Source organism: Mastacembelus armatus, unplaced genomic scaffold (genome assembly GCF_900324485.2).
Source record: "Mastacembelus armatus unplaced genomic scaffold, fMasArm1.2, whole genome shotgun sequence".
In the NCBI taxonomy this organism is placed as follows: domain Eukaryota; kingdom Metazoa; phylum Chordata; class Actinopteri; order Synbranchiformes; family Mastacembelidae; genus Mastacembelus; species Mastacembelus armatus.
In genome coordinates this window covers 178554-205066 of record NW_022872881.1, presented here as the reverse complement: position 1 = coordinate 205066, position 26513 = coordinate 178554, and the positions used below count along the sequence as shown (strand labels likewise).

General features: G+C 42.1%; 2 protein-coding genes and 1 long non-coding RNA gene across 3 annotated transcripts in view; all 3 read left to right on the top strand.

The window, feature by feature from the left end:
* The first annotated feature begins 3831 nt into the window (after positions 1–3831).
* On the top strand, positions 3832–5701 carry LOC113132367 (myelin-oligodendrocyte glycoprotein-like). The gene is made up of 2 exons (XM_026310359.2): positions 3832–3955; positions 4662–5701. The coding sequence occupies exons 1-2, from the start codon at positions 3838–3840 to the stop codon at positions 5078–5080; spliced, it is 537 nt and encodes a 178-aa protein (XP_026166144.2). The 5' UTR covers positions 3832–3837; the 3' UTR covers positions 5081–5701.
* Positions 5702–6844: 1143 nt separating this feature from the next.
* On the top strand, positions 6845–7421 carry LOC113132370 (uncharacterized). The gene is made up of 3 exons (XR_003295891.2): positions 6845–6981; positions 7136–7210; positions 7339–7421. It is a non-coding gene; the product is annotated as an uncharacterized LOC113132370 (long non-coding RNA).
* A 3846-nt stretch (positions 7422–11267) lies between these two features.
* Positions 11268–26513, top strand: part of LOC113132366 (uncharacterized) — a 30180-nt gene continuing 14934 nt past the window's right edge. The window contains exons 1-3 of the mRNA XM_026310358.1: positions 11268–11325; positions 25149–25475; positions 25576–25905. Coding sequence (XP_026166143.1) covers positions 11268–11325; positions 25149–25475; positions 25576–25905 — 715 coding nt within the window. The remainder of the gene's footprint in view (positions 11326–25148; positions 25476–25575; positions 25906–26513) is intronic.

Genomic DNA, 26513 nt, shown 5'->3' with positions numbered 1-26513 from the left:
GTATCTTACCTGATACAGGGGCAGGGTCTGTGTGTGTGTGTGTGTGTGTGTGTGTGTGTGTGTTTTCCACATGTCCCCATGATGTTGCAGTATTTGAAACTGTACACAGACATGTCAGCACAGCCAGAGCAGTATTGGCCTGTTTCAATCACAGCTGGCTCACTGCCTAGACTGAACCATGAAAACAATGTTGGAGTACACACATGTACATGCACAGCAGGACAGGGACAGGCTGAGTCAGACTTGACAGTCTCATGTCAGGAACAAGATATTGGCTGGACTCACTTTTTGGTTGGAAGAAAACTTCATTTTACTGGTTGTACTGGATCCTTGGAGTATTTGTAGTGGTGGTAAACGTGTGTGCATATTAGTCTATGGTTGTGTGTAAATTAGTTAGATGGACACAAGAGTTTGTTTTTGTAAACACTTGCATTAGTTGTATCTCATATAAAACATATAGTGTGTGTTTCTTCTGTGAGAATACAGGTCAAAACATTTCCACCATAAAAAACTGACATATGAAGTTTGTGGTCAAACTGTTTCACATCCAGATGTTTAGTAGAGCACATTCAACAGCCTAAATAAATTACATACATAATAAGACATACAGTGGGTACGGAAAGTATTCAGACCCCTTTAAATTTTTCACTCTTTGTGTCATTGCAGCCATTTGCCAAAATCAAAAAACTTCATTTTATTTCTCATTAATGTACACTCAGCACCCCATCTTGACAGAAAAAAACAGAAATGTAGAAATTTTTGCAAATTTATTAAAAAAGAAAAACTGAAATATCACATGGTCATAAGTATTCAGACCCTTTGCAGTGACACTCATATTTAACTCACATGCTGTCCATTTCTTCTGATCCTCCTTGAGATGGTTCTGCTCCTTCATTGGAGTGCAGCTGTGTTTAATTAAACTGATTGGACTTGATTAGGAAAGGCACACACCTGTCTATATAAGACCTTACAGCTCGCAGTGCATGTCAGAGCAAATGAGAATCATGAGGTCGAAGGAACTGCCCAAGGAGCTCAGAGACAGAATTGTGGCAAGGCACAGATCTGGCCAAAGTTACAAAAGAATTTCTGCAGCACTCAAGGTTCCTAAGAGCACAGTGGCCTCCATAATCCTCAAATGGAAAAAGTTTGGGACGACCAGAACTCTTCCTAGACCTGGCCGTCCAGCCAAACTGAGCAATCGTGGGAGAAGAGCCTTGGTGAGAGAGGTAAAGAAGAACCCAAAGATCACTGTGGCTGAGCTCCAGAGATGCAGTAGGGAGATGGGAGAAAGTTCCACAAAGTCAACAATCACTGCAGCCCTCCACCAGTCGGGGCTTTATGGCAGAGTGGCCCGATGGAAGCCTCTCCTCAGTGCAAGACACATGAAAGCCTGCATAGAGTTTGCCAAAAGACACATGAAGGACTCCCAGACTATGAGAAATAAGATTCTCTGGTCTGATGAGACCAAGATTGAACTTTTTGGCGTTAATTCTAAGCGGTATGTGTGGAGAAAACCAGGCACTGCTCATCACCTGCCCAATACAATCCCTACAGTGAAACATGGTGGTGGGAGCATCATGTTGTGGGGGTGTTTTTCAGCTGCAGGGACAGGACGACTGGTTGCAATTGAAGGAAAGATGAATTCGGCCAAGTACAGAGATATCCTGGAAGAAAACCTCTTCCAGAGTGCTCAGGACCTCAGACTGGGCCGAAGGTTCACCTTTCAACAGGACAATGACCCTAAGCACACAGCTAAAATAACAAAGCAGTGGCTTCGGAACAACTCTGTGACCGTTCTTGACTGGCCCAGCCAGAGCCAGGACCTAAACCCAATTGAGCATCTCTGGAGAGACCTGAAAATGGCTGTCCACCAACGTTCACCATCCAACCTGACAGAACTGGAGAGGATCTGCAAGGAAGAATGGCAGAGGATCCCCAAATCCAGGTGTGAAAAACTTGTTGCATCGTTCCCAAGAAGACTCATGGCTGTACTAGCTCAAAAGGGTGCTTCTACTCAATACTGAGCACAGGGTCTGAATACTTATGACCATGTGATATTTGTTTTTCTTTTTTAATAAATTTGCAAAAATTTCTACATTTCTGTTTTTTTTCTGTCAAGATGGGGTGCTGAGTGTACATTAATGAGAAATAAAATGAACTTTTTTGATTTTGGCAAATGGCTGCAATGACACAAAGAGTGAAAAATTTAAAGGGGTCTGAATACTTTTCGTACCCACTGTATCTGCAAGATATCCAAGATCCAGCGTTAATATCTAATAACAGCCATTCATGCTTCCTAATACATCTGTGGTCACTGACATTTCATGTATTCACCACATTAAGAGCTCTCCGATAGCAAACCATATGCTTTAATTGTGAAAAGCCCGACCGGGCTCAAGCGACTTCCGTTTCCGGCACATCTTCAATAAACTGGTGAGATCCACTCGGCTCATACGTCACAGGGGATTCCCCGGTGGGTTGGGTTTATCACCCAGAGTGTGTGTGTGTGTGTGTGTTGCACTACACTACAAACTCCTCGCACCAGACACAGATAAACAGCAAGTGCAGGGAGTTTGAGTTTCACACTAAAAGTCTGGCTCCTTTTCTACAGTCGGTGATGGGACTTTGGACTTCTTTGGTCATTCTTCCTTTCGCAAACTCTGCAACCGGTAAGTTCATGATCAAAGCTGATTCTTGATTTTATATCTGAGGCAGAAACACATTTTCAGTCTCTACATGTTAGACAGTATCATGGCCTTTGTCAAAGAGAGTGGCCTGCTTTTATTTTGTAGTTTAGGGTAGAGTAAGGTAGGGGATTTTAGATTAGATTTCACACTTGTGATTTGTATGGAAGTTACTGTCTGGGCCCCTGTTTACAAGCTCTGGCCTCTGGGGGCCCCTCTTCACAGATGAGGAAGAGCATGATTGAGCTGTTCCAGCTGTTAAGGCTATAGCAGCAAGGAGGTGCTGATCACTTCAGGAATGGGAGCATGTTCCAGATTGTCATGTCCCCGTGTGATGGCACTTCAGGGATCATGTTGCCGTGTTTGTGATTTCATTCAGGTTTGTTAAACACTTGGTGGTCATGTTTTACAGTATGATAAAAGAAGAAACTGTTATGTCAAAGCAACTGAGCAGTTTCACATGCCCCACCTTCACTGTGACCCCGCCTCTATGTATTGTGACGTCACGTATAAAAGGCTTTTCACCGACAGACACAGGAGCAGCTCACACAGACACAGACACAGACACAGACAGACACAGACACAGACAGACACAGACATGATGTTGACTCTTCTGCTGATTGTAACATTTACAGACGCTGTGACCGGTAAGTTTATGATCATTCTAGTTTTAATCACTTTTGGAGACCAGAGAATGTCCTGCTGTATTTTACTGCTCATACTGGGTTTGTAGCGCAGAAAGATGATCAGCTTTAAAACTTATAGTTCCTGTGTAGCCCACATCATTAACGTTATAGTCCAGAGATACATAGACATAGAAACGTAGAAACACGTAGGAAGTGTGAGAGTAGCATTAGGTCCTACTGTGGGGACTTTATCTGACCTGACCCGGGATCTGTCACCGTGTGGACTGGATTTGTGCCCTGTACGGAGATTGTCACCGTGTGGATCATCATGTGGGCGGGATCATCATGTGGGCTGGATCATCATGTGGGCTGGACTTGTGCCCTAAACCGAATTTCTTTACCTGGTGGGCTGGATCATCATGTGGGCTGGACTTGTGCCCTAAACCGAATTTCTTTACCTGGTGGGCTGGATCATCATGTGGGCTGGATCATCATGTGGGCTGGATCATCATGTGGGCTGGATCATCATGTGCTGTGACTCCACTGACTGTATAAAAGAGCCCACGGGCTTTTCACTGACAGACACAGACACAGACATGATGTTGACTCTTCTGCTGATTGTAACATTTACAGACGCTGTGACCGGTAAGTTTATGATCATTCTAGTTTTAATCACTTTTGGAGACCAGAGAATGTCCTGCTGTATTTTACTGCTCATACTGGGTTTGTAGCGCAGAAAGATGATCAGCTTTAAAACATCATCCACATGAGTGAAATAAATGGAGTCTGAGCAGAAAAACTCATTCAGGAACAAGATACTGGATTTTGGTTAGAAGGAAACTGGAGGTTTTTACAGTGGTGAAGTGTCTGCAGCAGAAAATCTTTCTATCATCATTAGACTGATTTTATTTCCTGTGTAGTCCACGTCAATAACATCAGTAACGTTATAGTCTAGAGAAAACACTTTCACAATGTATAAACACGTAGACAAGTCTGACCAAGGTATTAGGTCCTACTGTGGTGATTGTTTTTACTGTAGATGGGCACATGGTGTGTGTGTGTGTGTGTGTGTGTGTGTGTGTGTGTGTGTGTGTGTGTGTGTGTACTCTGACACCAGTTGACTTTAGTCAAATGCAATGACTGCCTGTGGCCACTAGAGGCGCTGTAAACCAGGACACTCACCAGTCAAATGAGTTATTTCTGCTGCTGCTCTTGTTGAAACTTCAGTCAGTTGGTTGAACACAGACCAATAACTTGGCTCAATGTCCCAGAGCCTTAAAACATCTAGTTAAGTCGTCTCTGATTGAATATGACACAGTTTGTATGAGTTGTCTAAATGTTGTTTCCCCAGAAGCAGCTCGGATCCTTTGTCCAAATGAGCCAATCGAAGCAGAAATAGGTGAAGATGTGCGTCTCCCGTGTCTCCTGGATCCTGGACTCGACCTGTCTGACCTCACAGTGGACTGGACGAGGGTTAACGACAGCAAGGTGGTCTTCTCTTATCGAAGCAGGATGATCAATGACATTGATCAGCTGGAGCAGTACAGAAACAGGACGAGGCTCAGCCGTGAAGACCTGAGTGTGGGAAATATGGAGCTGCAGATGTTCTCAGCACAGCTGTCAGACAGTGGACGGTACAGGAAATGGACCGACCAATCACAGCATCCTGTGATCTGTGTCACACTCAGGGGTCAAAGGTCACTGTTTACCCTTCCTCTATATGTGTCAGTGTTTAAGCATCACCTTCCAATTCAGGGACTCCAGATGTGAACAGTCATTTCTGAATGTGAGCCCACCAGCAGCAGCAAACATGAAACATACAGTGTTGACTGCTGAATGTAATGTGTCAGTACTTGTGTTCTATATAACATATATATATTTAAGTCTATTAAAGTTTCATTCAAGTTTCTGTGGTCGTCATAACAACCCTAACACCACATTACAGGTTTGGAACTAAAGTCTAATAAAACTGATTCATGTTAGGAGATATAAGTTACATCATCGGTGTTCCCCTGCCCACCCTCCAAGACCTGTTCACCTCCAGAGTGAGAAAAAGAGCTCAGAGGATCAGTCTGGACACCACCCACCTGAGCCACCACCTCTTCCAGCTCTTACCCTCTGGCCGGAGCTTCAGAGCTCCAAACATCAAGACAGCCCGGCACAAAGGAGGCTTCTTCCCTCAGGCCGTCCAACTCCTAAACTCGTAGCTCTCCACCATTCCCTCCTACCACCTGCACTATGACACTGGCACCTGTTTGCTCTTTGCACACCAATTAGTTCCCCTTACTACGGTCTACAGGTTGCACCTTTTGTAAGCACACTGGACTTGTTTGGGTCATAACGTTATCTGTAATTTGTTTACTTTTTATTATCTGTACATTTTTCTTTTTAGTTTTCTGTAGCATTTATGTTCACTGTTTGATCCTTTGTAGCATTTGTATTTATGTCTGTTTGCACTGGAGTCCCCCCCCCTGTACCTAAACAAATTCCTTACTTGGCAATAAAGCTCATTCTGATTCTGATTCTGATTCTGATCAATGGTGGAAAATAAATGTCCTCAAGTACTGCACTTCAGTCCAGTTCTGAGGTATTTGTACTTTATAGCTGAGTATTTCCATGTAGTGCGATGTCAGAGACGCTGCTAATGTCACTGTTGATGTTAATGCTCCAGGTCGCCGCCGGTAAGTTCCGGGTCTTTAACGTTGCGTCGCTAACGTAGTCTGACTAAAACATGAGTTCTCACCGTTATTGTGGTGTTAATGTCTGACATGTGTCTGTTTCTCACCTCGTTAAACTTTAAACCTTTTGAAAACTTTAAACTCGGTTTTTAACGTTTGTTTTCAGCTTGAGAATCAATGAAATGTTGCAGTTGTTAGAGCCTGTCAGCTTCAGTGTTGAGGCAGAGTTTGAGCTTTAGTTTCTAACTTTGTTGTTTTTGTTGAGCAGCTGCAAAACTCCAACAATTAGTTTAGATTAACAACATAAATCTATATTTCTCTAATTCATGAACTAATTTCCTGATTATTTGATAATGTCAGTAAATGTTAGATGCAGGATTCTTGTTTGACATCTTGACACTTATTTCTCTCTGCAGCTCAGAACAACATGAAAACTTTACTTTCAATCCAAACACAATTAGCTCAGATCTACTAACATGTACAACTAATTTCATATCTAATCTCCTCAGGTGACAGAGACAACCTCACATTACTCTGCTGTTGAAAAGAGGTGGAGCTGCACGTTTAGATGAGAAGAACAGTTGTAGAGACGTTTATTAAATGTCTGGAAGGATTTTGTCTCTTAAAGGTGTTTAAACCATCTGAATGGATCGATTGTTTCCACAGGACAGTATCGGCTCATTTGCCCGACTCCACTGATCAAGGCTGCAGCAGGTGACAGGGCTGTTACTAAGTGTCATGTGGATCCTCCAGTCAACTTGAACAATAAAACAGTGGAGTTCAGTAAAGTCGACCCCTATGAGGTGCTCCTCGTCCATCGATCTGGAGAGGTTGATCCTGATCACAACAGCAGCAGGATAAGTCTCAGTGATGAAGACCTGAAAAGAGGAATCGTGAAACTACAGATCTCCCCAGTGCAGCTGTCTGACAGTGGACTCTACAAGATCCATATCCCACAACTGAAGGCCCACTGTACCTTTGACCTCAGTGTTGGTGAGTTGGTGCTGAATTATTACTGTACAGGACATTTTTAGATGTTAATAAATCAAAACAAACATAATCAACTCCAGGATAATGAAGAATTTTGTTCCTAAACAAGATGTTCATCTTTGAAAAAATACTTAAACAGATTTGTATCTGATCACAGTAAAACCGGAGGCACCAGACAGGAGAGAGGATGATAACAACAGTACGACAACACCTCCAGTGGAAAACCAGCCTGGTAAATATGTTTTGAATTAATGTCGTGTCTTTGACAAACTTTGGTCGGACTGTAAGAGTCTGAGAATCAACAGTCACGTTACTGTGAGTTTGACCTTCTTCCCAACATGATGTTTGATGTTTTCTCAGAGGATGAAAAGGTTCATTTCTCAGCCAGAGGACGTTATGGTCTCATTGGTGTTGGTGCTGTCCTTGGCATCATCATCATCATCATCATCATCACCTTAATATCATTGGCCCCAGTGTTGGCCCCAGTGTTGGCCCCAGTGTTGGCCCCAGTGTTGGCCCCAGTGTTGGCCCCAACACTTATAAATGTTCTCCCCAGGCCAGATGTTAGTTATTAAAATAACAATAAAACACACAAGTGCAAGTGAAACATGAAGCAGCTGAATAAATCCAATTTAAGCCTAAAGTAGTCTCTCCTGGTCATGTCTCAGGTGCCTGAACTGTTTCATAAACGTCCCTTTGAAACTGTCTTATTTAAATCACTGCTCCAATATCTCACAATACAACAGCAAAGTTTAGAGAAAACACATCCATCAGATTTGTTTGGTTTCCCTTTGGACAGGACTCGACCCTGAGTTAACACTCATCTTTAGCCTGTTCTTCTTCTTGCAGAGCATTTCTGGAATCAGCTCAGAGGAAGAGAGGACCAAAGAGCAGAGCCAGTGGAAGAAGAACATGAAATGAAGATGCTGAACAGGGAAGCACCTGAGCTGGTGTGAACCTGGAGAGTCCTGCAGGAAACACCCTGGGAGGAGTCGAGGTGGAGGAGTGAGAATAAAACCAGATGTTAGAGATGCCAAAGACTTTACTGGACCAAAAAAAAAAAAAAGCTGGACTGTATTTTAATGAACCGATGACATCAGGTCTTTGTCAGGTGGATTTCATCAAGAATTTTATGAAGGATAAATGTATTTATGTAATTATTTTGTATTTATTTATTGCACTTTCAGCCTGTTAAACAGTTTTCAGACTCATAAGACCCAGAACCAGACTCTTCTATTTCTCCACTGGAGCTTGTACGTCTTTTAACTGGGACGAGCAAATATCAGCACATTTTCCTGGTTTTATTCTCACTCCACTGGCTGGTTGGATCTGTGTCAGGAAGCCACCTGCAGGACCTGAAGGGGTCATGACATTTGGGGTCTTTTCAAGATGAGTCCACCCATTTCTCCAGTTGGTTCTTGTCTTCTTGAGAATTAGCAACTCTTACAACCTAAAAGAAATTTGCACAAGACAAATGTAGTATGAGGCTGAAGCATTATCAGGAAACACTACAAGTCACAACATGAACCAAAGAGAAAAATCTGTTCAGGTGTTGAATTTGACTGTAGCTTTGAAACATTTGTGGTGTAATGTTGAGACTTATGTTGTTTAACTGTCAAGACTTTAACACCAGATTCCATGACAGAGATTTAAATCACTTTATTGGCTGCAACTACAAATGAACCAAGTGTTGAAACTGATTTGAATATTCAGCTTCTGTTCTTTAAAGCACTTTAAGTTTGTTTCCAGCTGCTTCATCTATTTATTTTCACCTTGTTTTCTGAAACAAGTTTTATTTAACTTTGGGTTTTTCTTCTTTCTCTTCTTTCTGTTGTTCAATGTGCTTTGTTATATACAATAAACTCTGTTGTCCCTTCATGTCCCAGTCTCAGTCATTATTTTGATGAGCTCAGTATTTAGTTATTTACTTTTAGGTGCTTCAGGTGTAGTGTCACGTGATGATTGTGGGAACGAAAACACATCAGGACGGTGCAGTGACATACAAGCAAAACCCATTTCAGGGCCTTGGAAAATCCCCGGACCCCTAGTCATCATGTCACACCGGCCCAAGAAACCGGAGGTTCTCTATCGAAATTAATGTCGGGCCCTCACAGCAGCAGCGTAACGTTAACGTCACCTCTTCCAAAATACAAAAAGCTCATAGAGGTCAAACCAAACAAAAGAACGTCTGCTGGCTGTGAATTTAGCGGGGCATTACAGTAGGTTTTCCATTTATTATTTTTTAAACACTTGGCCGTCATGTTTTACAGTATTATAAAAGTACAGTGTTGTAAAAGACACCTCCCCCACACACACACACACACGTCTCCCAACGTTGTATGACATTTTGATCAAGTAAACAAATGTAACAGAACATTGTTAGAACATATTAGCACATGAGAACAATCATCAGAGGACGCTCATTATGCTGCAATTCAACACTACAACCTGCGTCATTACGCAGCCTCCAAAATGAGACGTGACTTATGTCACTACATGTGTCTCTCTCGCCTCTGTAAAAGTTCTTTGTTCATAGCACCCCTCAGTTCTTGGATGTAGTGAAGGAGGACATGAGGATAGTTGGTGTGGGTGAGGAGGATACAGAGGATAGGGTTAAATGGAGGCAGATGATTGGCTGTGGAGACCCCTGAAGGGAGCAGCCGAAAGGAAAAGAAGAAGAAGAGTTACAGTAGTGCCCACTAGTGGCAGCGATGTGAAATAACGTGAGCACTATTTTGTGAGCGGGGGTGTCATTCCCGCCATAAGAACGTCATGCGTCTGTATCATCCAATGAGACTCGTCGGGGGTTTTAACCCCGCGAAACTGCAGCAGCAGATCAGACAGTGAGTGAAGGGAGAGTGAAGAAGCTGCAGCATGTGGTCTGCTGGGAGAAGCTGCTGCACCAGGTACATTTGTATTTACACTTTAATGTCCTGTTTCTTATTTAGTGCTGACTGTAGTTTGACTGTAGTTTGACTGAGCCCTGTAGCTCAGTGCTGTTCATGAGGTTGATGTGTTTGTTAGGGAACTAGATGGACGTTCTCAGTAGAAATGTTTGATGTAGAGAAGGGACGGATCATTTGATAGAAGAATTATTAACATGCTTGGTGCCTGCACAGTCAAATGTGCAGTAGCTGCTTTTATCCTTTGGTTGTGTCGTGACCTCGTAGGAAAATAGTCCCAGGGCGTATTTGGACCCGATAGAACAACTGATACTGATAATCCACGTCCTGGTCGTTCAAAAACGTGAAGTTCACAGAGAAACCAAAAGTGATGCAGAACTTCATCATCTCAGGCAAAAACTACTGCACACACTGGTTGATATACAGTGTAGTACTTTGAAATGAACATACAGCAGCATGAGTACTACAGTAATGTGTATTGTGGCTGTAGTGAAAGTAGATCAAGTCTAATGTGGGAGTTGGGGGTTTATGAATGTAAATATAAACTTTTGGCGTGAGGCTGCAGCTCTAATGTTACAGACTGAGAGACTCTACAGGCAGCAGGGGTTGGAGCCCCAAGTCTGGTCTGTCCTATTGGTGGCACGGACCTCAAATCACTGGGACCAGACAGCCCACAGGCAGGGACCAAAGAGACCACATTGCTGCCACTGAGCTGCCGGTGTATTGTTTCTACAGCACCGACAGCTTCACTGTACAAAGTGACATAGTCTTTGATATATGATGGTCACAAGATGTTTTTTGGACTGATGATTGTAACAGCCCACACTAACGCCCCAGGGAACACTACTCGCAGGCTAATACACAAATTAGTCCAATGTTAACTGAAGGCACATGAAGATAAACATTCATTACTAAATAAACAACAGAAAGTAGAGAAACGAAGTGTAGAATAAAAATTTAAAGATAATAAACAACGATACTTTCAGACGGAAGACCCTTAATTGATGTTGACTCTGCTGAGAAGAGAAGGTAAGCGTCCTCGTTGTCTTGGCGTATATAAAAATCTAGTTTGATCCTTATTGTACCCATTAAACTCCAAACCCGCATCGTTAAACGTTGTTATTACAGCACCACATACCGGTTAAAGACGCCTCTCGAAATAAGGAAGCGGCTCTTGACTGTGATAGGTGGAGAGCACGCGTCACTTCCGCCAGTATGCGCTGTGATTGGCTGAGCGCACTCGTTCGGTTTTTCCGCGAAAATATCTGTTCAAAAGCTCGTGTCCTCGTCGGACATTCAGCTCTTCACTTCCTTTTAAAAACGCGTTTATCTGCAGTTACTGTTATTATACCGTCTGTTTCTCTGTCGTATAACGTGAAGGGGACGATGTCAGAGACGCTGCTAATGTCACTGTTGGTGACGTTAATGCTCCAGGTCGCCGCCGGTAAGTTCCGGGTCTTTAACGTTGCGTCGCTAACGTAGTCTGACTAAAACATGAGTTCTCACCGTTATTGTGGTGTTAATGTCTGACATGTGTCTGTTTTTCACCTCGTTAAACTTTTAAAGCCTTTTGAAAACTTTAAACTCGGTTTTTAACGTTTGTTTTCAGCTTGAGAATCAATGAAATGTTGCAGTTGTTAGAGCCTGTCAGCTTCAGTGTTGAGGCAGAGTTTGAGCTTTAGTTTCTAACTTTGTTGTTTTTGTTGAGCAGCTGCAAAACTCCAACAATTAGTTTAGATTAACAACATAAACTGTGATTTATTTTGATTGTTGACCTAAAGTCTCTTTTCCAAGAAGGAGGCTCATGTTTTTGTTGATTCAGGATCTTTGGGTTTTGGACTGTTGACGTCCTAAACCAACATCTGAAGCTTTTATTTCCTGATTATTTGATAATGTCAGTAAATGTTAGTGTCAGGATTCTTGTTCGACATCTTAACACTTATTTCTCTCTGCAGCTCAGAACAACATGAAAACTTTACTTTCAATCCAAACACAATTAGCTCAGATCTACTAACATGTACAACTAATTTCATATCTAATCTCCTCAGGTGACAGAGACAACCTCACATTACTCTGCTGTTAGATTAAAGTGGATCATGTTTGCTTCGTGGTGTGTGTTGTGGTGTGTGTTGTGGTGTGTGTTGTGGTGTGTGTGTGTGTGTAGGAACAGGGCTATTAAAATGCCCAGACAGCAGCAGGATAACAATGGACACATCACAGTACATGTGAGAGTGTTTGGTGAGGACAGATGTGGATGTGCTCAGTGTAGCAAATCTTGTCACATGACAGAAGGACTTTTATTTTGTGGACAGGTGAAAGGACTAAAACTGGAGCAGAGTGAAAAGAGGTGGAGCTGCACGTTTAGATGAGAAGAACAGTTGTAGAGACGTTTATTAAATGTCTGAAAGGTTCTTGTCTCTTAAAGGTGTTTAAACCATCTGAATAGACAGTCACCAACACTGAGGTTGTTGGTGAGTTGGTGCTGAATTATTACTGTACAGGACAATTTAAGATGTTAATAAATCAAAACAAACATAATCAGCTCCAGGATAAATGGTTTGTTTTCTACAGGGCAGGTTGGTGTCGATTGCCCTTCACTGGAAGCCAAAGAAGGTGGCACAGTTACTTTTGAGTGTCGTCTGGATCCCCCAGTCAACTTATCAACATACGCACTGGATTTTAGGACAGCTGACCTCGACGAGGAGGTCTACGTGTATCCATTTGGGGACAGGATTCCGCCACAGATGATGGGGTACAGAAACAGGACGAGTCTCATCCAGGAGCACCTGAGCAGTGGACTCATTAGACTGAACCTGTCCCGGGTACAGCTGTCTGACAGTGGACCATACAAATGCTTTATCCCCAAACTGAAGGCTGGCTGCACTTTCAACCTCACAGTTGGTGAGTGTGCTGAATTATTACTGTACAGGATTTGGGCATTTTAGTTCATCAAAAATAGGAAAATAAAATGTCAGGTTATTAATAACTTGGTTCCTAAACATTGAAAAAATACTTAAACAGATTTGTATCTGATCACAGTAAAACCGGAGGCACCAGACAGGAGAGAGGATGATAACAACAGTACGACAACACCTCCAGTGGAAAACCAGCCTGGTAAATATGTTTTGAATTAATGTCGTGTCTTTGACAAACTTTGGTCGGACTGTAAGAGTCTGAGGATCAACAGTCACGTTACTGTGAGTTTGACCTTCTTCCCAACATTTTCTGATGTTTTCTCAGAGGATGAAAAGGTTCATTTCTCAGCCAGAGGACGTTATGGTCTCATTGGTGTTGGTGCTGTCCTTGGCATCATCATCATCATCACCTTCATCATCCTGAAACGTAAACAGATCCGTAAGTAACAGACTTCTGCCTTTCAGTGATCAAGTGTGACTCAGTACATTTACTCCAGTATTTACTTTTTTTATTTCAGGGTCAGTGAACATCAATTAATATCGTTGGCCCCAGTGTTGGCCCCTGGCCAGATGTTAGTTATTAAAATAACAATAAAATACACAAGTGCAAGTGAAACATGAAGCAGCTGAATAAATCCAATTTAAGCCTAAAGTAGTCTCTCCTGGTCATGTCTCAGGTGCCTGAACTGTTTCATAAACGTCCCTTTGAAACTGTCTTATTTAAATCACTGCTCCAATATTTCACAATACAACAGCAAAGTTTAGAGAAAACACATCCATCAGATTTGTTTGGTTTCCCTTTGGACAGGACTCGACCCTGAGTTAACACTCATCTTTAGCCTGTTCTTCTTCTTGCAGAGCATTTCTGGAAGCAGCTCAGAGGAAGAGAGGACCAAAGAGCAGAGCCAGTGGAAGAAGAACATGAAATGATGGAACTGAACAGGGAAGCACCTGAGCTGGTGTGAACCTGGAGAGTCCTGCAGGAAACACCCTGGGAGGAGTCGAGGTGGAGGAGTGAGAATAAAACCAGATGTTAGAGATGCCAAAGACTTTACTGGACCAAAAAAAAAAAAAAAGCTGGACTGTATTTTAATGAACCGATGACATCAGGTCTTTGTCAGGTGGATTTCATCAAGAATTTTATGAAGGATAAATGTATTTATGTAATTATTTTTTATTTGTTTATTTTTTGCACTTTCAGCCTGTTAAACAGTTTTCAGACTCATAAGACCCAGAACCAGACTCTTCTATTTCTCCACTGCAGCTTGTACGTCTTTTAACTGAGACGAGCAAATATCAGCACATTTCCCTGGTTTTATTCTCACTCCACTGGCTGGTTGGATCTGTGTCAGGAAGCCACCTGCAGGACCTGAAGGGGTCATGACATTTGGGGTCTTTTCAAGATGAGTCCACCCATTTCTCCAGTTGGTTCTTGTCTTCTTGAGAATTAGCAACTCTTACAACCTAAAAGAAATTTGCACAAGACAAATGTAGTATGAGGCTGAAGCATTATCAGGAAACACTACAAGTCACAACATGAACCAAAGAGAAAAATCTGTTCAGGTGTTGAATTTGACTGTAGCTTTGAAATATTTGTGGTCCAGTGTTGCCAACTCCTCAGTAAGGAAAGTAGCTATTGGCTGTCCTGAAAGTCGGTAGAAGTCGCTAAATGTCATCGCCTAATTTGAGTAAGTGTCATGTTGCTTGTCAATTTGTAATGGACACTGTGGGAGAAAGGAATAATGCTGTGGGAGAGCTAAAAAGTGAGTAAAAGACACTGTAAATATGTTTAGAACTGTAAATGTATTTTCAGTTGATCTTTTGTCAATTTTTAAATTTAGCCAGTTAATAGACTATTTTTCAAAATAACCCAAATTACATATAATCAGTTTTGTCCTGTATTCTAACCCTCCTTTATCTGGGCCTGGGAAAAGCAAAGTGACCTAAAAGAGACAGTGGTGGGTTGTGCATTTTTTTTTTTTTTTTTTTTTTTTTTTTTTTTGTGTGGTTTTTGTTTTTTGTTTCTTTTTTTTATTCTTAACTTTAGCTCCACTTAGGACTGAAGCCTGGAGTATTTTTGACTGTATAGTTTTGACTGACATTGTGAGATCTTCACAGACACAGAGTAGACGAGGTGGTATAGGTGACTGAGAACGTCTGATGCAGCGAGTCAAATGTTGACAATGATTTATTTTAGAGTGATAGTGTAGTAACTTAACATTTACATTTACTTGCCGCTCTGGACGGGGAGGGGCTCACAAAAGCACCCGCTGCTTGTGTCGTGTACAGTGTGGTAAATATAGCGACAAAGTTGGCAACAGTGTTGTGGTGTAATGTTGAGTCTCATGTTGTTTAACTGTCAGGACTTTAACACCAGATTCCATGACAGAGATTTAAATCACTTTATTGGCTGCAACTACAAATGAACCAAGTGTTGAAACTGATTTGAATGTTCAGCTTCTGTTCCTTAAAGCACTTTAAGTTTGTTTCCAGCTGCTTCATCTATTTATTTTCACCCTGTTTTCTGAAACAAATTTTATTTAACTTTGGGTTTTTCTTCTCTCTTCTTTCTGTTGTTCAATGTGCTTTGTTATATACAATAAACTCTGTTGTCCCTTCATGTCCCAGTCTGTCATTATTTTGATGATCTCAGTATTTAGTTATTTAATAACTGCTTCAGCTAAATGACAGTAAAACACACAACAGCAACTGTATTTGTTGAGCCCTTTTAAAAACACAAAACAGGTCAAATCTAAATATCAACATCTCAGACTGTCAAAGGTCACTGAGGACAGGGGAGTTTCATGAAGACATTTAAAAACAGATCATGAGGAGGCCTGTCTAATGTGAAGGGCAGCTCATTCCACAGTCCTGGTGCTGCCTCTGTCACTTTCCTCTGGTGGATCCAATCATGCAGCTGGTTCTGGTTCTGGTTCTGGTTCCACATGTGTCTTTTAGATTTGTGTTTCCACTCTGAACAAATGAGCTTACTGTGTAGTGTCACGTGATTATTGTGGAAATTAAAACACAGAAACACGGTGCAGTGACATACAAGCAAAACCCATTTCAGGGACTTGGAAAATCCCCGGACCCCTAGTCCTCATGTTCGGCACAGGAAACCAGATGGACTCAAGTCAACATGTCCTGAAGGACTAACGCTAAGCTGACGTTAGCTCGGCAGGTGTTAGCATGCCGAGCTAACGTTAGCTAGGCATATGTTAGCATGTCACTCTAATGTTAGCTAGGCATGTCTTAGCATGGCGAGCTAATGTTAGCTAGGCAGGTATTAGCATGCAGAGCTAACGTTAGCGAGGCAGGTGTTAGCATGCAGAGCTAACGTTAGCTAGGCATGTGTTAGCATGTCGAGCTAATGTCAGCTAGGCATGTGTTAGCATGCTGAGCTAATGTTAGCTAGGCAGGTATTAGCATGCAGAGCTAACGTTAGCTAGGTAGGTGTTAGCATGCCGAGCTAATGTTAGCATGCAGCACTAATGTTAGCTCGGCAGGTGTTAGCATGCAGAGCTAATGTTAGCTAGGTAGGTATTAGCATGCCGAGCTAATGTTAGCATGCAGACCTAATGTTAGCTCGGCAGGTGTTAGCATGCCAAGCTAATGTTAGCATGCAGACCTAATGGTAGCTCGGCAGGTGTTAGCATGCCGAGCTAACGTTAGATAGGCATGTGTTAGCATGCCGAGCTAATGTTAGCTAGGTAGGTGTTAGCATGCAGAGCTAATGTTAGCTAGGCAGGTGTTAGCATGCCGAGCTAACGTTAGCTAGGCATGTGTTAGCATGCAGAGCTAACCTTTATTTTTATTAGCTAACCGCGTACTTCCTGGTTTAGAACCGAACATTAACGGAACCTCAGCATGACGACGTATATAGCCCCGCCCCCTCTGCTTCAACCACCAATCAGGACGCTGAGCGAAAAAAGATCTGAAGACGTGGGAGATCAGCCACAAAATTCCCTGTAGTGTCTTGATAAACATCGGGATCCTCAGTGCCATTGGCCTTGCTGGTCTTATTCTTGTCCTGGTGAAACGCAGAAAGAGTTGAGTATCAAACTGCTTAATGCGACTTAAACTTCCTAAGACTTGAAAACAATGAGGTTTTTATTAAAGCAGATAGTTTTGGTATCATGTAATACACACTAATGCAGCACAGAGCTCTTTACACTGAACATCAGTTTGTTTTGCTTCCATTTGCTTTAATTCATCAACATTTATATCAGAATCTATCGTTAATATGGACATTATAAAATCCACTGTATTGTCTGGCTGTGTTTCCCTTTATTACACCAGCTTTCTTAAATAGTTTGAATTAGGTGGGTCACAAACTGTTGCTGTGTTTCCACAGAGATCTGGAGGAAGATCAGAGGATAAGAGGGGACCAGAAACCTGTGGAAAGTGGTTTTTAAGAAAGAGGATGAAGCCCCAGAAGATGCTGCAGAAAATGTCAGAAAATCTCCTGCAGGGGGTGAAGTGATGGGGGAGGCTCAAACATGATGTTTGGTCTTGGATAACGTCTATGAACTCTTCAAGATGCTGTTGTGAAAATCAAGTTAGTAGAGGAAAAGTTGATAAAGTTATAAACTCAAATTTCTGGCCAATGTAAGTACAATGTTTTAACAGTGTCAGTTTAAACCATGGTGACCATAAGTTAGCCATGGTTTTTGTAGTAAAACTGTTGTACAAACGGTAATGAATATGCCAAATAATAAAAGTTATGATACTTGGTTACTACTCTTACGATACTAAAACAAAGGTTAATTTTTGTAAGGGTAACTTCAAGAACAACGGTACAGAATTCAAGTGAGCTAAGATTTCCAATGTTTACTGAACAAAAAACACATTGCTAATACTTGTATCACTTATATCACTAGCAATTAAATGCTAATTACAGTTGTACATATGACCCATGTTAGTTTTAGAATATGTTGTGCAATTAGGGATCAACATTACTCTATTGTCAGTAATATAAGATATAACATATTATTACCATATTGTCCTTATATTAGGGATAATACAGTAATACAGGTTTATACTATACATGACATTTTTGGAGTCAGGATTATTTAAGTGAGTAATTATGTTTTGCTTATGCCAGATGCCCAAGAAACCAGCAGTCAACAGGGATTCCATTTTCACAGTCCTGTGTTCATCAAAAGAGGCCACAGTCAAACATGGCAACACAGCTACTGCTGATCAAACATCTGGACAGAGCTTAGTGAGCAACTAGAGAACAAGATCACTGCAAAGGCTCTATACACACAACATCTGGACTGCTTTAGGGTTTACTCTTGAAAGTGATAATGAAACAAGTGGCAGTAGTGATGACACTGATTTTGAGCCAGGGTCCCTTTCCCCCAGATCAAAAGATTGCTGGACTTTCGATCTTGAAGTTCCATTTCAGAAATGGATTGAATTTATGCCTGAAACAGTTCAATACAAAAACAAGATCTGTAAAACACAAAAAAGGGAATACACAATTTTGAAGCCTGGCATCTGGACGCATGTTATAAATCATCACATTTGGCAGGAAGTGAAAAGCCCCTGCACATTTGCCTTTAAAAGAGCCAAGGTCTATCCATCAGCCACAGAGAGATACATAGAAATCAGAGGCAAGTGTAAGGAGTGTCATGGCCACATTCACATTAAATGTGACAGAGCCTGAAATGAACAGCCCAATGTTGTTAACGTGCTTCATGAAAAACACAGATGACTCCCTGCACACTGGCTGTTCCAAGCGTCCGATGTCTGGTAACCTGTGTGAGCAGATATCCAAAGAACTGTGTGAGGGTAGAATGGAACCCCATGTGTGGAGGGCATCGGAGGCACCATAGTGATGGATTTTGGAGATCCTGAGCCAAGCCATCTACCATATTTTGGCCACCCTGCACAAAGCAAAGCCAGAGAGAAATGCCTTAGAACTAGGTGACAAGGATCCTATTTTGTCACTGCAGATGTTAAAATACAGCGCACCTCACAGTGGTAGCATTAAAGACATTGGACTGGACAAGTTTTTCTGTCACTATTGGAGTCAAACACAAGTCATAATCAAAGACTTCTACTAACTCCACTGTGAGTTATGATGCAACTGGCTCAGTAGTGAGGAAACTACAGAGACCAAACGGGATGTCTGGCCATGTCTTCTTATATCAGGGCGTTCTGACAGGTAATGTGAGCTCGAGTGTCCCAGTCGTGCAAATGTTGTCAGAGAGACATGATGTTAATGCAGTAACACACTGGCTGACAGAATGGATACGTGCAGGTGCACCAACTCCAAAAGAGGTTTGCTCGGAGCTTTGGTCAAGGCTTTTACTCCTCATCCTGATCTGAAGACCTACATCAATGTGTGCTGTGGCGTCTTACTTGGTAAGTCTGCAAAAGTGCCACCTTGTTTTGTCCGGGCTGATGTTGCACACTGCATCAAGCTGATCTGCCAGTGGGACTGCTTGAAGAAAAAAACACATCGCATTAAAGATTTCTTTGTGAGATCAATGGCACAGCTTCTGAAGTCACAGTCCATGGACGATGCTAAAGAGCTACTACTACGCAGCATTACCACTGTGGCTCTCAGTGAAGCGGAGGGCAATGACAGCTCTGGAGTCCCCCTCATATCAGAAAGGTGCAAGAAATACCTGAAAGCCTGAATTGCACAAGAGTGTGTCGTCATTCCAGATGTAGAGGGTGAGGAACTGGAAAAAGCAGATCAAACGCAGTGGGTGGGCGACCAAACAGACAGAAATATGAAGAAAGCAGGTCACTTGCTGTGGCTAATGGAGATCGTGGTAATATGCACTTCCTCCCTGAGATCATTCCCAATGTAATCTGGCTTGCAAGCTACTTACCACTCTGAACAGGGTAATGATCCCTCACTTCCAAAGCACCAACGTCATCGCAAGTTCAGCCAATGTTGAAGCAGAGTTCAAAAACATCAAACGTGATCTTTTCAAGCATGAAAACTTGTCGATTCGGGTGGATCGATTCGTTGCTCGACATCTGTCCTTCATTGAAGGCAACATGCACATTTGTTATGCAAAACAAAAAAGTCAAGAGGAGGGTGAAGAAGATGCAGCTGTTGCAACAGTGATTGTCAAAGAAGCCAGTCAACTATCAGCCATAACTTGCAGTGTAGATGTAAAACCAGGAATGGATGCTTCCTGTTCTGGGAAGTCTGACTTTGTCACAAACATCCATCCAACAGAGGACGACTCTGTTGAAAACTGGAGAGGCCTAGCTCTTCCACCCAAAAAGAGAAAGAGGAATTCCTATCTCTCTCCTTGTCCTGAGTGGCTCCATGCAGATCCATCTGTGAGGGGAAAGACTGTCAGTGCTTATGTTGTGCTTTCACCTCCACTATCATTGAAAAATCAATGCCACAACATTCATGTGTTCACTTCACAAAGCAGTGCTCCTCACAGTACTGCAGTCTCAGCACACAAGCAACAAGGGAAATACCATTTGTTTGTACTTCTGTTGCTGTACTACAGGATTCTGGCATTGCTCATCTTCAGACCGCAGTGGAAGAAGGCCTTAACCTTCTGGAGTCCCCCTGCCTCAGGCCAGTCCAAAGTCCATCACAGTGTCCCTCTGCATTCAAGACAGACTCTACATCAGGAGAAGAGCTCTGTGCAGGGAAAGTGTCTCACAGTTACAGCCTGGGAGAACTTCTGTGGATTGACACTGACGTGGGAAGTAATTCCGTAGAATTTCCAGAGTGAATTTCCCCCCAATCTGATGCTCCAGGGAGAGAGACTTACTTTAAGGGCAGTCATCGCTTTCAAAGGAGGCTTAACCCAGGCTAGTCTTGGACCTTATGTAGCCTACTGCAGGAGGTCTCCATGAGTCTGGGAGATGTATGATGACCTGAGAAGTGGAGTGACAGGAGTGTCAGAAAAAAACTAAATCTGCCCACATGCAGTGTTATACACAAAGGATTGACTGCACTGTTTAAATTTAATCTCAAGTATTTTGCTGTATGCCACACACCCTTGTTTTCCTACTCCTGTTTGGAGAAGCTGTTTCTGCTCTTCAGGAAGTCAGGCTTGATGGAGTTTGCACTTAAGTGTATTATTCTGTGTGGCAGTTTTGGTTTGAAGACAGACATGGCCTGTCAGTGTTTTTAAGTGTTTAGGTTTTTAAAGGTCCATTATTTGTGTTAATGGATGTTAAGATGTTAGTTCACTTTAATTCAGTTTCACAAGTAAAATAATTTTGGCTTAATTCATTGAGTCATGAGGTGCATTTCTACATACATGCATATAAAACACATACAAAGCTTATGTATGTATAAGCACAGAGATACAGCAGACATATTGTATGACATACTATTGTACATATTGAACATAATGATATACAGCAGCAAGTAAAAACATTTACCTTGGAGTTGGTGTTACAGTCCACACTTCCTGTGAGCCGCTGTGTCTGGTATAAGTTGGAAACACACAGTCGATCAGTAACTTAACTAAGTTAGGATCCGTTTGGATCTTACCTTGTTACTTCAACTGTATTGTTAAGGAAAACCAAACGATTGAGACTATTTCGGGTGAGTTTGGAGCATGTAGGGGGGCTGATGACGTCATCACCTAAAATATAATGTCTAACATTAGAAAAACCGAAGCAGCACAAACGAAAATTTCTACAAACGATTGAGACTATTTTTGCGAAGTTCTGCGTTGGGTGGGGGACCAACTTCACGGAGGTCTTTTGAAATGACATTTGGTCATGTCCAACTGTTGGACCAATGCTGGGCTCTATTAGGATGTGGTTGGGACGATTAAGTGATGTGATTGGAAAGTGTATTTCTTGGGTGTATACTGATGGGCTGTGATGTTAAAAATGGCAGCCAGTCACAGTAAGTACTTTTTAAAGTATATTACTACTAAGTATATTTTATAAGTATATTACTACTATTGAGCTTTTGCTTTGTTGGCATTATGTCAGTTAAATATTTAAATTACCACTGAAATGGTCAATTCTAAAATCTGACCACCTCAAACCACTGAGGGGTGGTAAACATTTGAAAAAATCTGCAGGCGATATTATTATATGATTGACAGCTTGTACATACACACAATACTTGTAGCTCCCAGCAATTTCAAATAACATTTTTCTGCTTGAGCTGGAGCAGTCAGAGCACATTCCTCTGCCATAATGGTTAGGACATTATTCATAAGCACATGGATAATATTCGACATAATAGGGTGAGTCAGGCAATAGGTCATAAGGCTAAGGTCATGTCGATTACATAACAGGGCGATCCTTAGAAATGCTTTGTGTTTGAGTGGTGCTGTTTTGATTATACAAATCTATTAATGAATCACACAGTGAATATATTTTTCCAGTTTTTCCAGTTTTGAATTTTCTTTGTCCAAACGAAAATTTTTACAAACGTTTGAGACTATTTTTGCGAAGTTTTGCGTCGGGTGGGGGGCCACCTTCACGGAGGTCGGTCAAAGGCTCCTCTTGAAACGAGGAAGCAGAAATTAGGCCTGGCTCTTGACTGTGATAGGTGGAGAGCATGCGTCACTTCCATCAGTATGCGCTGTGATTGGCTGAGCTCAGCCGGTGTTGCTCTTTCTGTAAATTCACCTTGTAAATAAGAAAAATATACACACAGTATTTTTTATTTCACTGCACCATACTTATTTTATTTTATCCATGCTGCTTATTTTGGACACTTATTATATGTTACATGTAACTCGTCATGCCTATGCTCTGTGTTTGCTCCATCTCACCAAAACAAGTTCCTCATAATGTGAACCCCTCACTTATTTGGCAATAAACCTGTTTCTGGTTCTGATTCTGGTTCTGAAAACAGCTTTGTCTGACAGGGACAGTCTGGGGCTGAAAAGCAGCCCTGGACAATGACCAGTGACTGTAGAAGGAGTGGACATAGCGAGCCTGCTTCAGGTTTGAGGTCATATAGGAAGTAGCTGCTGACTCCAACAAGCCCTGGCTCCTACTTCCATTGAAAAATCAGTGCCAGTTGTCACAGTCACTATTGTTGCCACAGTAATCATTGTGGCTTTGTCGTCTAAATTGTTGTTTGACTACGCTCTTTAATATTCCTAATTTTTTACGTCAATATTTGCTCTGTCACATAAGCTATTAACCAATCAGGTGCCTCCTTTCAACCAGGTGTGGAACACTATGGGTGACTTCACCCACTTCTATTTATACCATTAAAGACTGATCCCAGCCCAACCCAGCCCCGGTGTTGGCCCTTACAACTCCACACAAGACAGTGTTAAATTATAGTGAAGGTTTTTGTAATACATAATAAAGATGAAGCCAAACTAACAGGATTCAGTCTGTCTCTGTCAGCTGAAGTAGTAAGATTGATGATGGAAGTGCAGAGTCAGTCTTTGAGTATTTTTCAATTAGTTCCCAACATCCAATGAGGCAAAGTCTTTTAGAAGAACTGGGTTTAAAGTCAATGCTAAGGAGAAGTGAATCTGCTCTGATGACACGCACTGACCAACAAATATCAAATAGCATTTTAGTTAGAAATCCCCATCCCCGATAGACACCATGAGGCCGACAGTAAAACACAGTGAGTCACAGTGTGGAGGAAACATTCAGACATGTCTGTAACGTGTTCTGATCATGTGAATTATAATTTCTTGTCTTTCCTCTTTTATCCCAGTTACTAACACGGTTCACTGGCTAATTTATTAGTGATACTCCTTAAAGTTGATCTGGATGTAATCAGTGCAGGTTCACATGGTTCTACTTAGCTGATTCAGCTCTCGCACCTTAAACAGTGAACCACTGCAGATCAGGAACAGCCGACAAGGCCTGTAGTTTGGGAGGTGGTCTGACCCAGTCATCTAGCCACCACACTTTGGCCTCTGTCAGAGCCGCTCACATCCTTACACTTGGCTGTTTTTCCTGTATCCAACACATCGACCTTGAGGACTTAATGTTCACCTGCTGCTCAATCTGCCCAACACTCTGGCAGGTGCCACAGTAAGAAGATGATCAGTGCTATTCACATTATCTGTCAGTGGTCAAGATGTTATGGCTGATCAATGAATTAATAAATGAAATAAATGACATGAGAAGTCAACACTAACATAAACCAGATCAACAATAAAACATCTGACAGGGGAGACACAACATCATCACTGGGGTTTTCATTCTACATTTTTTTGGTTAAAAAGCTGTTGAAAGTAAACGTAAAGCAGCCTGACGTGAGGGACGAGCCAGATGTTGACAGCCTACATCACGTTTTTCAGCGTGTGTGTGTGTGTGTGTGTGTTGCACTACACTACAAACTCCTCGTACCAGACAGATAAACAGCAAGTGCAGGGTGTTTGAGTTTCACACTAAAAGTCTGGCTCCTTTTCTACAGTCGGTGATGGGACTTTGGACTTCTTTGGTCATTCTTCCTTTCGCAAACTCTGCAACCGGTAAGTTCATGATCAAAGCTGATTCTTGATTTTATATCTGAGGCAGAAACACATTTTCAGTCTCTACATGTTAGACAGTATCATGGCCTTTGTCAAAGAGAGTGGCCTGCTTTTATTTTGTAGTTTAGGGTAGAGTAAGGTAGGGTATTTTAGATTAGATTTCACAGTTGTGATTTGTATGGAAGTTACTGTCTGGGCCCCTGTTTACAAGCTCTGGCCTCTGGGGGCCCCTCTTCACAGATGAGGAAGAGCATGATTGAGCTGTTCCAGCTGTTAAGGCTATAGCAGCAAGGAGGTGCTGATCACTTCAGGAATGGGAGCATGTTCCAGATTGTCATGTCCCCGTGTGATGGCACTTCAGGGATCATGTTGCCGTGTTTGTGATTTCATTCAGGTTTGTTAAACACTTGGTGGTCATGTTTTACAGTATGATAAAAGAAGAAACTGTTATGTAAAAGCAACTGAGCAGTTTCACATGCCCCACCTTCACTGTGACCCCGCCTCTACGTACCTGTAGTGACGTCACTGATTGACGTAATACAGCAGCACAGGAGTGTACAGGTTGTTACAGGAGCAGCTCACACAGACACAGACAGACACAGACACAGACAGACACAGACACAGACATGATGTTGACTCTTCTGCTGATTTTAACATTTACAGACGCTGTGACCGGTAAGTTTATGATCATTCTAGTTTTAATCACTTTTGGAGACCAGAGAATGTCCTGCTGTATTTTACTGCTCATACTGGGTTTGTAGCGCAGAAAGATGATCAGCTTTAAAACTTATAGTTCCTGTGTAGCCCACATCATTAACGTTATAGTCCAGAGATACATAGACATAGAAACGTAGAAACACGTAGGAAGTGTGAGAGTAGCATTAGGTCCTACTGTGGGGATTTTATCTGACCTGACCCGGGATCGATTGTTTCCACAGGACAGTATCGGCTCGTTTGCCCGACTCCACTGATCAAGGCTGCAGCAGGTGACAGGGCTGTTACTGAGTGTCATGTGGATCCTCCAGTCAACTTGAAGACTAAGACAGTGGAGTTCAGTAAAGTCGACCCCTATGAGGTGCTCCTCGTCTATCGATCTGGAGAGATTGATCCTGATCACAACAGCAGCAGGATAAGTCTCAGTGATGAAGACCTGAGAAGAGGAATCGTGAAACTACAGATCTCCCCAGTGCAGCTGTCTGACAGTGGACTCTACAAGATCCATATCCAACAACTGAAGGCCAACTGTACCTTTGACCTCAGTGTTGGTGAGTTGGTGCTGAATTATTACTGTACAGGATATTTTTAGATGTTAATAAATCAAAACGAACATAATCAGCTCCAGGATAAATGGTTTGTTTTCTACAGGGCAGGTTGGTGTCGATTGCCCTTCACTGGAAGCCAAAGAAGGTGGCACAGTTACTTTTGAGTGTCGTCTGGATCCCCCAGTCAACTTATCAACATACACACTGGATTTTAGGACAGCTGACCTCGACGAGGAGGTCTACGTGTATCCATTTGGGGACAGGATTCCGCCACAGATGATGGGGTACAGAAACAGGACGAGTCTCATCCAGGAGCACCTGACCAGTGGACTCATTAGACTGAACCTGTCCCGGGTACAGCTGTCTGACAGTGGACCATACAAATGCTTTATCCCCAAACTGAAGGCTGGCTGCACTTTCAACCTCACAGTTGGTGAGTGTGCTGAATTATTACTGTATGGGATTTGGGCATTTTAGTTCATCAAAAATAGGAAAATAAAATGTCAGGTTATTAATAACTTGGTTCCTAAACATTGAAAAAATACTTAAACAGATTTGTATCTGATCACAGTAAAACCTGAGGCACCAGACAGGAGAGAGGATGATAACAACAGTACGACAACACCTCCAGTGGAAAACCAGCCTGGTAAATATGTTTTGAATTAATGTTGTGTCTTTGACAAACTTTGGTCGGACTGTAAGAGTCTGAGAATCAACAGTCACGTCACTGTGAGTTTGACCTTCTTCCCAACATGATGTTTGATGTTTTCTCAGAGGATGAAAAGGTTCATTTCTCAGCCAGAGGATGTTATGGTCTCATTGGTGTTGGTGCTGTCCTTGGCATCATCATCACCTTCATCATCCTGAAACGTAAACAGATCAGTAAGTAACAGACTTCTGCCTTTCAGTGATCAAGCGTGACTCAGTACATTTACTCCAGTATTTACTTTTTTATTTCAGGGTCAGTGAACATTAATTAATATCATTGGCCCCAGTGTTGGCCCCAGGCCAGATGTTAGTTATTAAAATAACAATAAAACA

Coding starts and splice junctions, on each gene's coding strand:
- LOC113132367 (XM_026310359.2), top strand. CDS start 3,838: ATGTGCTGTGACTCCACTGACTGTATAAAAGAGCCCACGGGCTTTTCA. Junction 3,956..4,661: donor ATTTACAGACGCTGTGACCG/GTAAGTTTATGA, acceptor TTGTTTCCCCAG/AAGCAGCTCGGATCCTTTGT.